The sequence below is a fragment of the Scatophagus argus genome, chromosome 7, assembly GCF_020382885.2.
Source record: "Scatophagus argus isolate fScaArg1 chromosome 7, fScaArg1.pri, whole genome shotgun sequence".
NCBI lineage: Eukaryota > Metazoa > Chordata > Actinopteri > Scatophagidae > Scatophagus > Scatophagus argus.
Window position 1 is genome coordinate 23,416,593 of NC_058499.1, and position 14,629 is coordinate 23,431,221.

General features: G+C 42.1%; 1 protein-coding gene across 1 annotated transcript; it reads left to right on the forward strand.

The window, feature by feature from the left end:
* The first annotated feature begins 7,923 nt into the window (after nucleotides 1-7,923).
* Nucleotides 7,924-14,388, forward strand: LOC124062601. Its single transcript, XM_046395499.1, has 6 exons — nucleotides 7,924-8,289; nucleotides 8,799-8,897; nucleotides 9,071-9,233; nucleotides 9,410-9,602; nucleotides 9,966-10,061; nucleotides 13,871-14,388. The coding sequence occupies exons 3-6, from the start codon at nucleotides 9,199-9,201 to the stop codon at nucleotides 14,195-14,197; spliced, it is 651 nt and encodes a 216-aa protein (XP_046251455.1). The 5' UTR covers nucleotides 7,924-8,289; nucleotides 8,799-8,897; nucleotides 9,071-9,198; the 3' UTR covers nucleotides 14,198-14,388.
* Nucleotides 14,389-14,629: the final 241 nt, after the last annotated feature.

Here is a 14,629-nt window from a genome sequence, read left to right on the forward strand (position 1 = left end):
AGGCAGGTAATGTTTATTGTTATGGTTAGGAGGTGGTTAAGCCTCCAGGAAATGGATGGAAGTCTATGTAATGTCCCCAAAAGTGATGGAAACAAGACTGTGTGTGTATATGTGTGTGTTGCAGTGGGAGTTGGGGGGTGAGGAGGAGGATGCAGGTGAGAAGCTAAGCTGACAGAGATGGAACACTTCACTTACCTGAGACGATGGTTCCATCGTTAATGATGTTACGCACATCCGGGGGGCCAGTCACATGCTCACACACAGACGCACAGACACACACGCATGGTACAGGCTCACCAACACTGCAGATGGCACACAAATAAAGACAAATATGTGCATACACATATGGCACCAAGATCAAGGTCTGTTATTAATAACTTAAAGCGACAAGGACTGCCCCACTTCAGAAGGCTGATTTACACTGTAATCACTCCTACATCACCAAGACATATACACATATCACCAGACCTGCAGCTATCAGCTGCGCATACTGTATACGAGCAAGAGAGAGAGAGAGAGAGAGGGACAGAGTGCTTTATACACTTTGCATACTAATGTCTTTGCAGGATGTACTTGAAAGATCTGCTGGGAAACAGATAAAGAAAATGCAGTCAAATGTGTGGTGCCCAGTAAGAGGGAGCAGCAGAGCACTGTATTAGCACTTATTGGTTGGAGGTGTGCCATGCACCTATAGAGGCTCTAATCACTGCCAATCACATTAGCTCTTCTCATCTGATTTAAAACAAGGGTTCTCCATCACGCCTTGTAGGACATTTTTATATGCCGTGTTAAAGCCAAATATGAAGTTTAAACTGAACTTTAGGGAGAGTTCATAACAAACCAAACAAACCACGATATTAAAGAAACACAGATGTCATGACACAAATAACTCACAATACAAATGATCTGGCTGTAATCACACAGCAAAAAGTTGATAAGAGGCCTACAAGCAGCTCCATGTAGAACATTAATGGTGCATGATTTTCTCCTGATCTCCAGGCAGGAGTATAAAGAGAGGAAAAGGATCTTAGACTGAAAGCCACCAGCCCACATGCTGCATGGCAAAGCACATCACAGCTTTTTTAACACTTACAGTCCACCTTTGGGACGATGTAACAGTGACGTTTTAACAGGTTGCTAAAACAAAATGAGAGTCTCATTTGTCAATTTCTCCTGAAACAGACTCTCATCTGGAACATGTAATCTGAAAAGTGTGAATCCACAGCAGCCTCAGCCTGCCGCCAAAGGTTGATAATGTGTCGCATGATTCTGTTCTGATACATCACGTCGTTGATTGCAGCCCCTGCATGTGCTACTTTTGTCAGAAGAGGAGACAGAAGTTTCAGCTGTCTAACGATTTTTCATTGAACTGTGTGAAATGTGCTCCACTGCCTCCAACATTCCTGTTAATTTGCAATGATGAATCATAACCAACCACAACAGCACAGCCTAGTGAGGAATGCACAAAATGCAACTGAGATAACCAGCTGATCTGTCGTGGATAGCTGTGGTCTGACCACACACTCCACTGCCCCGTTTACACCTTAAGATCAGTTTCATGTGAATCATATCGGGATAAACTCTAAATGAGATTTAAAATGCTTCTGTCCCCACTTCCAGGCTACATGCAGATTAGGTTCAGAGGGTTGTGGTAATTCACCTGAAGCTGTTTGGTAATAACAAAACAATTCGACTTAGCTGTTCAATTACAACAATTAACAGTTAGCAACCGATATCTAGGCAACAGCTATGCATTAACCAACACATATCAAAGCAGATATTATAATATACTTGAGTACTGAGCATATCTGAATGTTGGGGGAGGCCTTTGAACCGGTGAGCTTTCCTGCATCTCTTCCAGTTTCAGCTGCTTATCCTCTCCCCCCTGGAAAAGGATAAGCAGTGACAGATAATGGATGGATGGGTGAATATCATTATGTGTTCCTGTTTGTGATTTAGACAAACGAAAGACAAGACAACGTTTTTGCTGACCACAAACTTTCACAACTCTAATAGCGATAGGGACCTCCTGGAGACCACTGACAGCCAATTAAAGGCATACCTCTTAATAAATCCACCAGGATGGATGATCTTCCTGCTGATTTTTACAGAACATTTGAAGATATTATTTGTCCTTTTTGCTTGAGGTAAATAATGATGCATCTAAAGCAGGTTCCTTACTCCATGTGTGAGATAAGGCAGCCCTTTTGTGCTTGCTTTAGAGGCCCTAGCACGGAACTTGAGGAATTATACACACATCCACAGAATGACAGTAGGCAATATTCATCATGAACAGCCAAAAAAATCTCTACCCAACTTATTAGACTACACTCAGGAATTGACACTATTCTTAACAGGAATAATTTGATATAAGGACATGGCATAAGGATATGGTTTGAGAAAATATTAAGTCTACTCTTAAGTCACTACTTCACGTAATGAAAATTGATTTTGGTAGATGGGCCAAAATTCATTTTTTGATATGCCCTAAAATAAAATGATGACTGTGCCTGCCACCTCTCTCTCAGTATTCCTGATTCCTACTTATATATTGATTGCCTCATCCATTTTATTCAGTTATGAATGGTACTACTGGGCCACAAATATCAAGTATATAAGAACACTGTTACCAGTTTGTGAAACATGAGACAAACCAAGCTGGTTCCAGATAAGGACTTAAACGTATGAGCTGAGCTGAGTCTGGCTGCTACCAAGTCAGGGCACAATCTAACAGGAAGTGTGTATGCTATCTTAACCTCTAACCAGAACACAGCCTCTCTCCACACTGCGTCCTCTGGATGTTGACTCGTTTTTTTTTATTTATACTCACACTCACACTCTTTCCTCAGCTTTTTGTTTCATCTCACCATTTCACTCCTCGTCCTCCTGTGCTTTGATCTCCTCCCATTCCCGTATTTCTTTTCATCCTCCACTATGTTCTCACGTTCATCTCCTGTTATTACTTTCTCTGTTTGTTTAACAATTTTTTCACTCGCCCAGCTCCGCCTCTCGCTATCCTGCCTCCTCCACATTTTTTCCATCACCTGTCCTCTTTCTCCTCTTCACACGAACCCATCAGTGTGTTCAGACCCATGCTTCTATATCTCGTCTTTTCTTTTCACCCCCCCCCCCCCCCCCCCCCCCCCAGCCTTCGTCTTCTTTATACGTATCCGCCCGTTCCTCACAGATTTCATATTTTCAAAGTCAAATAGCAGTGGCTGGCATGCCAAATAGGACCACAGACATGCACAGGTCTGCTCTCACAAGGTTTCCATCTTACTTCAAATAAAAAAAAAGAAGGAATAAAAGACTCAGCCTGAGATGCATATGAGAGAGAGAGGGAGAGAAAGAGAGGAGTCGACAATGCAAACAGGATATCAAAATGATCTTTCTCCTCCTGTAGCTGCCTCCCTCTCTCCTCGACAGTTGGAGACCAGGTGTGGGGCAGGGAGGCACTTTAATTGTGTGGTGGGGAAAGATGAGAGGGAATTCAAGTTGGGAGGGTGTGTTTTTGTGCATGTGTGTGTGTGTGTGCTTTTGAGAGGTAGCAGCAGCAGATAATTGGAGCCGCACACCTGGACACTGGTCACCTCTCAACCCTGCCCCTCTGCCCTTCAAACCAACACTATTCACAATGGGTGCATACTGTGTGTGCCTGTGTGTGTGTTTGGTGAACTCTCATTGCCCAGTCCAGCCAGGGATTGCATGTGTGTAGGGGTAACAGCAGGCTACCATGTGTGTGTGTGTGTGTGTGTGTATGCCCATCTTTACTGACTGCCCATCTCCAGTCAGTGTGTTGGCAAGTGTGTGTGTGTGTGTTTGTCTTTATCACATGGTGGGAACCAGCATCGGACAGCACACTCACAGTGTGGGAACCAAAATCTTGGTGGGGACCAAAACCCTGGTCCCCACTTGGGAGAGCATTAAATTCATTGAAACAATGGCTACAGGGATGCCCTGTCAAATTTTCAGGGGCTACCCCACAATGTAATGACAACCAGATAAGTGTGCTTAAGTGTGCTTAAGTGAGGTTAACTCACTAACCCCCCTACTGGTCGGACCTGGTAAGGCAGGAACACACACTTTACACACACTTGACTCATCTGCACATGTGCAGACACTTGAATGCAAAAATAGACTGTTTCTCTCACATACTTCATCCAATGTGGATGAAACTTTACAGTTATAATGACCATCTGAGTCTGAACAGATTGATATGCCAATATGATGATACACTCATAGCGCCACCTATTGGCAGTATGCTTTCTGTTTTGGCAGATTTTCCTCTTCCCACACGTTGTACTTGAAGGAACTCCTCCTAGGGAGATGATCAGATCAACCCCAAACTTTGTCACATGGTTCTGAGGACATGATTAAGCAAAAGCTATCAAAAGCTTTTTTGAAAGGTACATGGTGGGGACGGTGTGTCGCTGCACAGTTGATCCTTTGCCAGTATGGAGAAAGTTGCTGCATTTCTTGAATTATTAATCCAATATGCCTTAAACTTAGTAATTACATCAGCCCCTGTCCCAGTTTTCATATAACTCTGTCATCACAAGCGGACGGGGCCAAATTGCTCTGCAGCGCCCCCTAGAATAAGACCTGGGTCACTGTAAGACCTACAGACACGAAAATTGGTACACAGATGTATCGTCTCTATACGAGAAATCTCTCTCTTGGAGGTATCCTCTAAAATATACAGGAAGTCCGCCATTTTGGACAAACTGCGCCAGTTTGTGTTTCACACTCGCCATACTTTATCAAACTCCTCCTAAGGGAATCGTCTGATCGAGCTGATAATTTTTTCAGGTCACTCTGAAGGCATAAAGGACAAAGAGTTATCAACAGCTTTGGTCTGTGTTACACGGTCTGGCTGTTCTTCCGCCACTTGACCCTTCACCAACACACAGGAAATGGATGCATTTTTGCCTGTTTCTCCAACATGCTTCATCCAATGTGGATGAAACTTTGCAGTCATGATGAGCATCCAAGTCTCAACACATTGCTATGGTAATATGATGACACATAGCGGACGGGGGACCTGTCTTTTGTACATGTGTATTTTTGTGTACGTCAGTGGACAGTACACCACAGCAGATGACAAAAAGGGGGGAGAGAAGAGAGGATAGGGGAGGGGGTGGCTGCGGCTCCCGCAGACCGAAAGGAGTGCGAGGGCTGGGTCAAAGTGGTAGCGGATTTTCCCCTGTCTGCAGCTGCACTTCATATTGATGAACTTTTTACCTGTTTATTAGGAAAATACAAAAAGAAATGTTTGTGTTTTTGATCATTCATACGTTTTAAATGTCTCCTCTGTTACAATTTTGAGTTTCGATCAAAATGCAGTGTTTTTATTACATTATTACACAAAGACAATCACGGTTTTTCCTAATCAAAAACCATGGGTGGACGGCACAGTGTGGCCCCTGCTAAAAGCCCGGGATGCAGCCTATAGGTCAGGAGACAGGCTGGCTTACAGCAGGGCCCGGAAAGAACTGAAAAAGGGCATCCAGCTGGCAAAACACAGGCACAAGCAGCGCATTGAGGAGCACTTCAATGACAACGATCCACGTAACATGTGGAAAGGCATCAGGACCATCACGGACTACAAGCGGAATGACCAGCAGGTCAGCCATGACCTGACCCTACCTGACACCTTAAACAGCTTCTTCGCACGCTTCGACTCTCCAAGCAGCAGAAGAACTGCTGACCTTCCTCAGCCAGAGGTGCAGCAGCAGCCTCTCGTCCTGCAGCTGCACCAAGTGACCTCCGCTTTGAGGAGAGTCAACACCAACAAGGCTGCAGGTCCAGATAAGGTGTCAGGGCGCACACTGAAGTCATGCACTGACCAACTGGCAGGAGTCTTCCTGGACATCTTCAACCTGTCCATACAGCTGTCCACGGTCCCTGTGTGCCTGAAGTCCTCCATCATTGTGCCTCTGCCAAAGAAATCAACCATCACCTGCCTCAACGACTACCGACCTGTCACTCTGACCCCTATAATCATGAAGTGCTTCGAGAGGATCCTCCTGAGATACATCAAGGACGCCATCCCCGTTGGCCTGGACAGTCTGCAGTTCACCTACAGGGAGAACCGTTCTACGGAGGATGCCGTCTCACTAGCACTTCGCACGGCCCTGACTCACCTGCAGCATCCTAACACCTATGTTAGGATGCTATTTGTGGACTTCAGCTCGGCCTTCAACACGGTCCCCCCAGATATGTTGGCCCTGAAACTCCACAACCTGGGTTTGTCAGACTCACTCTGCTCCTGGATCAGGGACTTCCTCACCAACAGGCCCCAGGTGGTGAGGATAGGGGAGTCTACATCAGCCCCACTGATCCTCAACACTGGCACGCCGCAGGGTTGTGTACTCAGCCCTGCCTTATTCACACTGTACACACACGACTGCTCTGCTATCCACCCCACAAACATGGTTGTTAAGTTCGCGGACGACACCACTGTAGTGGGTCTCACAATGATGAGACCCACTACAGAGACGAGGTCCAGAACTTGACACAGTGGTGTTCCAGGAACAACCTCATCCTGGACATCAGCAAAACCAAGGAGGTCATAGTGGACTACAGGAGGTCCAGGAAGACCGATCACGCTCCCGTCTGTATACTTGGGAAGGCGGTTGAGCGGGTGGACAGCATTAAGTTCCTGGGCATCCACATCTCCTCTGACCTCTCCTGGTCAGTGAACACCTCACACCTGGTGAAAAAGGCCCAACAATGGCTCTTCTTTCTCAGGAAGTTGAAACGGACTGGACTGTCTACTCAGCTGCTCATGAACTTTTACAGAGCCACAATCGAAAGCATCCTGTGTCTCAGTGTGACTGTGTGGTATGGCAGTTGCACAGCACAGGACAGAAAGGACTTAGCCCGGGTGGTGAGGACAGCACAGGGGATTGTGGGCTGCAGTCTACCAGATCTGGACTCAGTTTACACTGCCCGAGTCCAGAAGAAGGCAAGACGCATTGCCACAGACCCCACCCACCCGGGCAACGAACTGTTTGTACCGCTTACATCAGGAAGGCGGTACAGGAACATTAAAACCAGCACCAACAGACTCAGGGACAGCTTCTTCCCCAGAGCTGTTAAAGCAATAACCCCCATACAGTGACACACTCACGTCCCACCCCCATACAGGACTTCACACATACACCCTCCCCCGTCTATCTGCATACACACACACAGCATACACATAGTCTGGCATTAAGTGCACTTTGTTTTTATCTACCTCATTTTGTATTTGGTATTTTATATTTTTATATTTTTTCTTAAGTGTGCAATTTCAATTTTCTCCTATTTATAAGTGTGTTTTTAAGCTGAGAATCTGCACAAAATTTCGTTAAGCTTGCATAATGACAATAAAGACTCTTGAATCTTAATGATTACATTCGGATTAAAGAACATATTATCTACAGTATTTCAGGATAGACTAATAGATTATTTAAACATATGTATAGTACAGGTCATGTTTTCAGGGTTTTACTTGTTTGTCCAAGTATCAGCACCAAAAGAAGTATGCAAGGACATGATTGGACATTTTCCTGTAAAAAATAATAGAGGACAGTACAGACACAATGCTAAAGGCTACACCTACATGCTTTGCAGAAAGTGCAATGGTCCAGCTCTGCTTCTCAGAGAAATAGAACTGCTTTTGGGAGTATCATAATTTAGTTAGAGTTTTCATTCAGTTTTCCAGGATTTGTAAAAAAAATATCTGATTTCAGTAAATATAATTCTAAAATAAATAATAAATAACTCAATGTTTTTATGAAAAATATCATTCATAAAAATATTACTTGTGTGATTATCATTTTGGTGTGATTATGAGTTTAGACAACATCTAAAAGGTAAAAAAAATGTTTACAATTTTCTTCTATATGTGGGTCTTTGGGGGTGAATGGTAAAGGTTATTAGATACTGCCATTACAATTTAAATCAATTTCTGATATGTAATTATGATGCATTACCAAAAAACATAGCAATAAGTCAAGTCTTGCACGTTTAAATTAGTACTTACACGTGGAGAAAACACTGGGTCTCATTGCTTAATAAATAGTTTTAATTTTTATGCCGTGGATAGATTGGTGGGGGAGGGGCACACATGGGTGGGCTTGATACACGTTAAGTGACATGACTGGCGGTCGGAGTCATCTGTAATGCACCTTTACCACATTTCCTGGATGTACTGATGATACAGAACAAGCGCTCTTTGACATGACAGCTGAAGGAGCAGACGGGCACAGCGTGCAGGTCAAGTGGCAGAGTGGACTCAAACAGGTAAGTCATCATAACTTTAACATTTATTTACGCGAGTCTGTGAAAAAAACGTCTAAAAGCAACTTCAGCATGACGTATTTGGTCATAGAGTGAAATCGTGAGTTTTGAGGGAGAGCTACTTGACGTTAGCAGAGCAGCTAGCGCTAGCTAATTAGCTACGTCACGGGTCTATTTAAAAGCCAAGAATGCCAAGCTGAGAATGTTTACGCTCCTCCCTCCATGGCTGAAAATCAAGCTTGTTGTTCTGGGTTGTGAGCGTGAGTCTACATTGAAAATAAAGGCTTTATGTACGCAAAAGATACTACACTTGAACGCCCCCCCACACGCTTTAACCACCTTGGCCTTCGATAGACAAGGAAAACCATGATGTGGGACTGTTTGTTAGATGATTGCCTGTTCGCCATCACTCTTAGTAACTAGTATAACTCATTTAAACATTTTCATGAAATGCAATATTTATATAACCCCAAACTCTGTTAATATTATGATATTTTTGTATTAATGATTAGGTATGTGATGGCTTCCCTTAGAGGATGCAGTGGAACATGTTGTGAAAGCACTGGACAAGACTGCAGAACTGGAAGTAAAATACATCAACTCCAATAAAGGTACTGTGTGTTTGCCACCTTCCGTATGCAAGTTTATGACCTCGTTTGTGTAAAATATAAAACATACTTTGTGTTTTATCTTGTTATGAATCCAGTTCACTTTTAATGTGGTGCACTTTAACCCCTCCAGCCTAAACTGTATAAAATAACATTTGTAGTATTGGTTTTAACAGGTCGAGGGGTGTTTGCCAAATCCCATTTCTCAAAAGGAGACTTTGTGGTGGAGTACAGAGGGACGTTGATAAATTTGGAAGAGTCAATAAAGAGGAAGAGGACCTATCACAGCTCATGTGCTGTTTTCATGTTTGACTTCTACTGGAAAGAAAAGACATGGTGGTAAGGTTTTGATTGATTGTTTTTTTTTTTTTCTTTTTTTCGTAGCACTGACAAATCTCATAATAACCCTGTGGTGTTACAAGGAACATGAGAGTAATGGCAAATTAGAAAAAAGGTACTTTAATCAGTAATTTAATATTATCAAGCCCAGTCATTTATTTTTTGCTATTCCAAAGCATTGATGCAGCCCAAGAAGATGGCAGCCTTGGACGCCTTGTCAATGATGACCACAGGCACCCAAACTGCAAAATGAAGAGGGTCATTACGGAGGCCAAATCATACCTCTGCCTATTTGCTTTGAGGGACATACAGCCAGGAGAAGAAATTACATATGACTATGGTGGAAATGATTGGCCATGGAGGAAACAGGTATGTCATTATTTATTATCAGTGTCAAATGTGGCTTAAATATAATGCACCAGAATGATTGTTATTTTTGTGCCTCTGTTCAGATTTCGACAATTAAAGAAAGCTTTGCAGCCTATCATACAGTTTTTTTGAGATACTTGTTTTTTTGTATACATTTAAAGAAAATTAAGGCAATGCAGTAATGAGCTTGCACTAATGTGGGTATAACACCTACACAGTAATAATCATTGTGACATAACAGTTTTTTGAATTTCAACATTAGTTCAACATTTCAACATTTCACTTGGAGTAAAAAATGTGCAATGAATGCTGTTGTGAACACTTGTGCACAAACTGCTCGTTAATGATGACCTATTATTTCAGACAGAAGAACAGCCTTGTGTGGCCGAGTCCTCTCACTCTCAGGTCTCCACACCAGCAGAGAAGGTTGCTGAGACACCTCCATCCACCATCACACAGGTAAGAATCAGTTAGTTTCAACATCAGTGTTTCTCTTTTACTCAAATAGGTGCAACATTTGCTCTTGTGCCCAGTCTTTGGTTTATTCTGCATTGGTTAAACTGGTTTCCGACATGTTGCCAAGCACAGTATGGTTTTCTTACTAAGTGGGGACCAGCCAGCCATTTACTCTAGCTGCTGTCTTACACACTTGTACGGTGTCTTGTGGGGACCACCGTAGCTAAGTATTACTCTGCACTCTTAGTGACACTGATGAGATTCTTTCATTCTTACAGTCAACTGAAATACACGTCTAAGACAAGGCCTATAACACAGGCTAAGTGTGCTTCCTGTACTTTACATCAGTTCTTGTGTCACAGCTCAGTTCAACCCTGTACAACTTGATATTCACTTGTTTTCAGCTGTACCAGTCACTGCAGTGCTATAGCAAGCTATACAAAACTCATTGTAGCCAGAGACAAGTGAACCTATGGAAAAAAATATGATTTAGAGCCAGGTACACACAGACATTGATGTTTATGCTATAGTGTTCTGTCTTGTTTTCACTGTTGCTTTGTCATGTAGTCTAATAGATTTATTTCTGTTGACAAACTGCTCATTAATGATGACCTATTATTTCAGACAGAAGAACAGCCTTGTGTGGCCGAGTCCTCTCACTCTCAGGTCTCCACACCAGCAGAGAAGGTTGCTGAGACACCTCCATCCACCATCACACAGGTAAGAATCAGTTAGTTTCAACATCAGTGTTTCTCTTTTACTCATATAGGTGCAACATTTGCTCTTGTGCCCAGTCTTTGGTTTATTCTGCATTGGTTAAACTGGTTTCCGACATGTTGCCAAGCACAGTATGGTTTTCTTACTAAGTGGGGACCAGCCAGCCATTTACTCTAGCTGCTGTCTTACACACTTGTACGGTGTCTTGTGGGGACCACCGTAGCTAAGTATTACTCTGCACTCTTAGTGACACTGATGAGATTCTTTCATTCTTACAGTCAACTGAAATACACGTCTAAGACAAGGCCTATAACACAGGCTAAGTGTGCTTCCTGTACTTTACATCAGTTCTTGTGTCACAGCTCAGTTCAACCCTGTACAACTTGATATTCACTTGTTTTCAGCTGTACCAGTCACTGCAGTGCTATAGCAAGCTATACATTGTAGCCAGAAACAAGTGAACCTATGGAAAAAAATATGATTTAGAGCCAGGTACACACAGACATTGATGTTTATGCTATAGTGTTCTGTCTTGTTTTCACTGTTGCTTTGTCATGTAGTCTGATAGATTTATTTCTGTTGACAAACTGCTCATTAATGATGACCTATTATTTCAGACAGAAGAACAGCCTTGTGTGGCCGAGTCCTCTCACTCTCAGGTCTCCACACCAGCAGAGAAGGTTGCTGAGACACCTCCATCCACCATCACACAGGTAAGAATCAGTTAGTTTCAACATCAGTGTTTCTCTTTTACTCATATAGGTGCAACATTTGCTCTTGTGCCCAGTCTTTGGTTTATTCTGCATTGGTTAAACTGGTTTCCGACATGTTGCCAAGCACAGTATGGTTTTCTTACTAAGTGGGGACCAGCCAGCCATTTACTCTAGCTGCTGTCTTACACACTTGTACGGTGTCTTGTGGGGACCACCGTAGCTAAGTATTACTCTGCACTCTTAGTGACACTGATGAGATTCTTTCATTCTTACTGTCAACTGAAATACACGTCTAAGACAAGGCCTATAACACAGGCTAAGTGTGCTTCCTGTACTTTACATCAGTTCTTGTGTCACAGCTCAGTTCAACCCTGTACAACTTGATATTCACTTGTTTTCAGCTGTACCAGTCACTGCAGTGCTATAGCAAGCTATACAAAACTCATTGTAGCCAGAGACAAGTGAACCTATGGAAAAAAATATGATTTAGAGCCAGGTACACACAGACATTGATGTTTATGCTATAGTGTTCTGTCTTGTTTTCACTATTGCTTTGTCATGTAGTCTAATAGATTTATTTCTGTTGACAAACTGCTCATTAATGATGACCTATTATTTCAGACAGAAGAACAGCCTTGTGTGGCCGAGTCCTCTCACTCTCAGGTCTCCACACCAGCAGAGAAGGTTGCTGAGACACCTCCATCCACCATCACACAGGTAAGAATCAGTTAGTTTCAACATCAGTGTTTCTCTTTTACTCATATAGGTGCAACATTTGCTCTTGTGCCCAGTCTTTGGTTTATTCTGCATTGGTTAAACTGGTTTCCGACATGTTGCCAAGCACAGTATGGTTTTCTTACTAAGTGGGGACCAGCCAGCCATTTACTCTAGCTGCTGTCTTACACACTTGTACGGTGTCTTGTGGGGACCACCGTAGCTAAGTATTACTCTGCACTCTTAGTGACACTGATGAGATTCTTTCATTCTTACAGTCAACTGAAATACACGTCTAAGACAAGGCCTATAACACAGGCTAAGTGTGCTTCCTGTACTTTACATCAGTTCTTGTGTCACAGCTCAGTTCAACCCTGTACAACTTGATATTCACTTGTTTTCCATTTGTACCAGTCACTGCAGTGCTATAGCAAGCTATACAAAACTCATTGTAGCCAGAGACAAGTGAACCTATGGAAAAAAATATGATTTAGAGCCAGGTACACACAGACATTGATGTTTATGCTATAGTCTTCTGTCTTGTTTTCACTGTTGCTTTATCATGTAGTCTAATAGACTTATTTCTGTTGACAAACTGCTCATTAATGATGACCTATTATTTCAGACAGAAGAACAGCCTTGTGTGGCCGAGTCCTCTCACTCTCAGGTCTCCACACCAGCAGAGAAGGTTGCTGAGACACCTCCATCCACCATCACACAGGTAAGAATCAGTTAGTTTCAACATCAGTGTTTCTCTTTTACTCATATAGGTGCAACATTTGCTCTTGTGCCCAGTCTTTGGTTTATTCTGCATTGGTTAAACTGGTTTCCGACATGTTGCCAAGCACAGTATGGTTTTCTTACTAAGTGGGGACCAGCCAGCCATTTACTCTAGCTGCTGTCTTACACACTTGTACGGTGTCTTGTGGGGACCACCGTAGCTAAGTATTACTCTGCACTCTTAGTGACACTGATGAGATTCTTTCATTCTTACTGTCAACTGAAATACACGTCTAAGACAAGGCCTATAACACAGGCTAAGTGTGCTTCCTGTACTTTACATCAGTTCTTGTGTCACAGCTCAGTTCAACCCTGTACAACTTGATATTCACTTGTTTTCCATTTGTACCAGTCACTGCAGTGCTATAGCAAGCTATACAAAACTCACTTTTACCAGAGCCAACTTTGACCTATGAAAAATCTATGAAATACATGTTTGGTTTGGCTACATTGGTTAAACTGTTGTGTCAGACATGTTGCCAAGCACAGTCTGGTTTTCTGACTCAGTGGGGACTCGCTAGGATATTGTGACACTGATCTAGAATCTTCATAAGTGAAAGAGTATAGTCAGGTTTTGCACATTTTAAATTTTTGCTATGCCTTGTTTTTTTCTTTAATTTAAGCAACGTCAGTGTTTTCACAAGTCCTCTATCAGGCAGCATATGGTTGACAAATCACAACCAACTTGAAACTTTAGAACTACATAAAGACATTTTTAAAGTAATTTGTAGTGGGGTTTTTTAAGTATAATAATACAATAATGCAAACAAGTTTAAATTGAATTCAATAAACAAATTATTCCAAATTGTTTTAATCTTAGTCGTCTTCTTTTGTGTATGTATGTATGTGTGTTATTCATATATTATGTCTTCACTATTTCTTCTCTAGAACAAGGATGAATCAGGACCGATTCTTTCATCAAACAAAGCTGGAGTCGATCGTCACCTTGTAAGCTACACGGATTCTGATGAGTCTCTGTGTCCATGCACCAGTTCCTCCCAGCTAAATGAAAGATACTCACAGTTGATTTCCTGTGAGTCGTTGAGGTCTGAGGTGTTGATCACTGTGGTGTTGGAGGTCAGGGGGCTAGGGGTGGATGCTGGTGGAGGGTCTGGACAAACCTTCTCTTGTTTTTCTGCTCAAGGTTACTTGATTTACATAGCAGAACAGGACTGTTTTTTTGTTTGTTTTTTTGAGACAGTATCACTTAAATGATTGATATTAATGAATCATATTGTAATGTTCACATTCAAAAAATCTGCTTGGATTTGCAAAAAATTGTTTTGATACAATTTATTTTTCTTATGTGATAGCAGGGCTGTCAAGCTATTAAAAAATAGCCCTTGACCCATGTCTGTCTGTTACTTAAGATGACTTGTAGTAATAAAATCTTAAACATTGCATCATTTGCGCTAACTTTGAGAGCTATGTGTTGCAGCTTAGTCTTTAAACTTAAAAAATGACAAGATGAGACTTCAAATCATACATCTTTCGTCATTTTCATACCACATAAGCATTTTATCTGGAAATTAACTTCTATTATTAATCTTCTTATTAATTCAACTCAGATATTCAAATGAATATAGTCTTTTAATATGGTCTAATAAGTCTTTTAAACTAAATAATTACCCCATTATTTTTTTTTCA

What these genes read in the sequence shown, in the direction of transcription:
- LOC124062601 (XM_046395499.1), top strand. Translation starts at nt 9,199, where the DNA reads ATGTTTGACTTCTACTGGAAAGAAAAGACATGGTG. An exon ending in ATTGGCCATGGAGGAAACAG is followed by an intron (nt 9,603 to 9,965) that starts GTATGTCATTAT and finishes CTATTATTTCAG; the next exon opens with ACAGAAGAACAGCCTTGTGT. An exon ending in CTCCATCCACCATCACACAG is followed by an intron (nt 10,062 to 13,870) that starts GTAAGAATCAGT and finishes TTTCTTCTCTAG; the next exon opens with AACAAGGATGAATCAGGACC.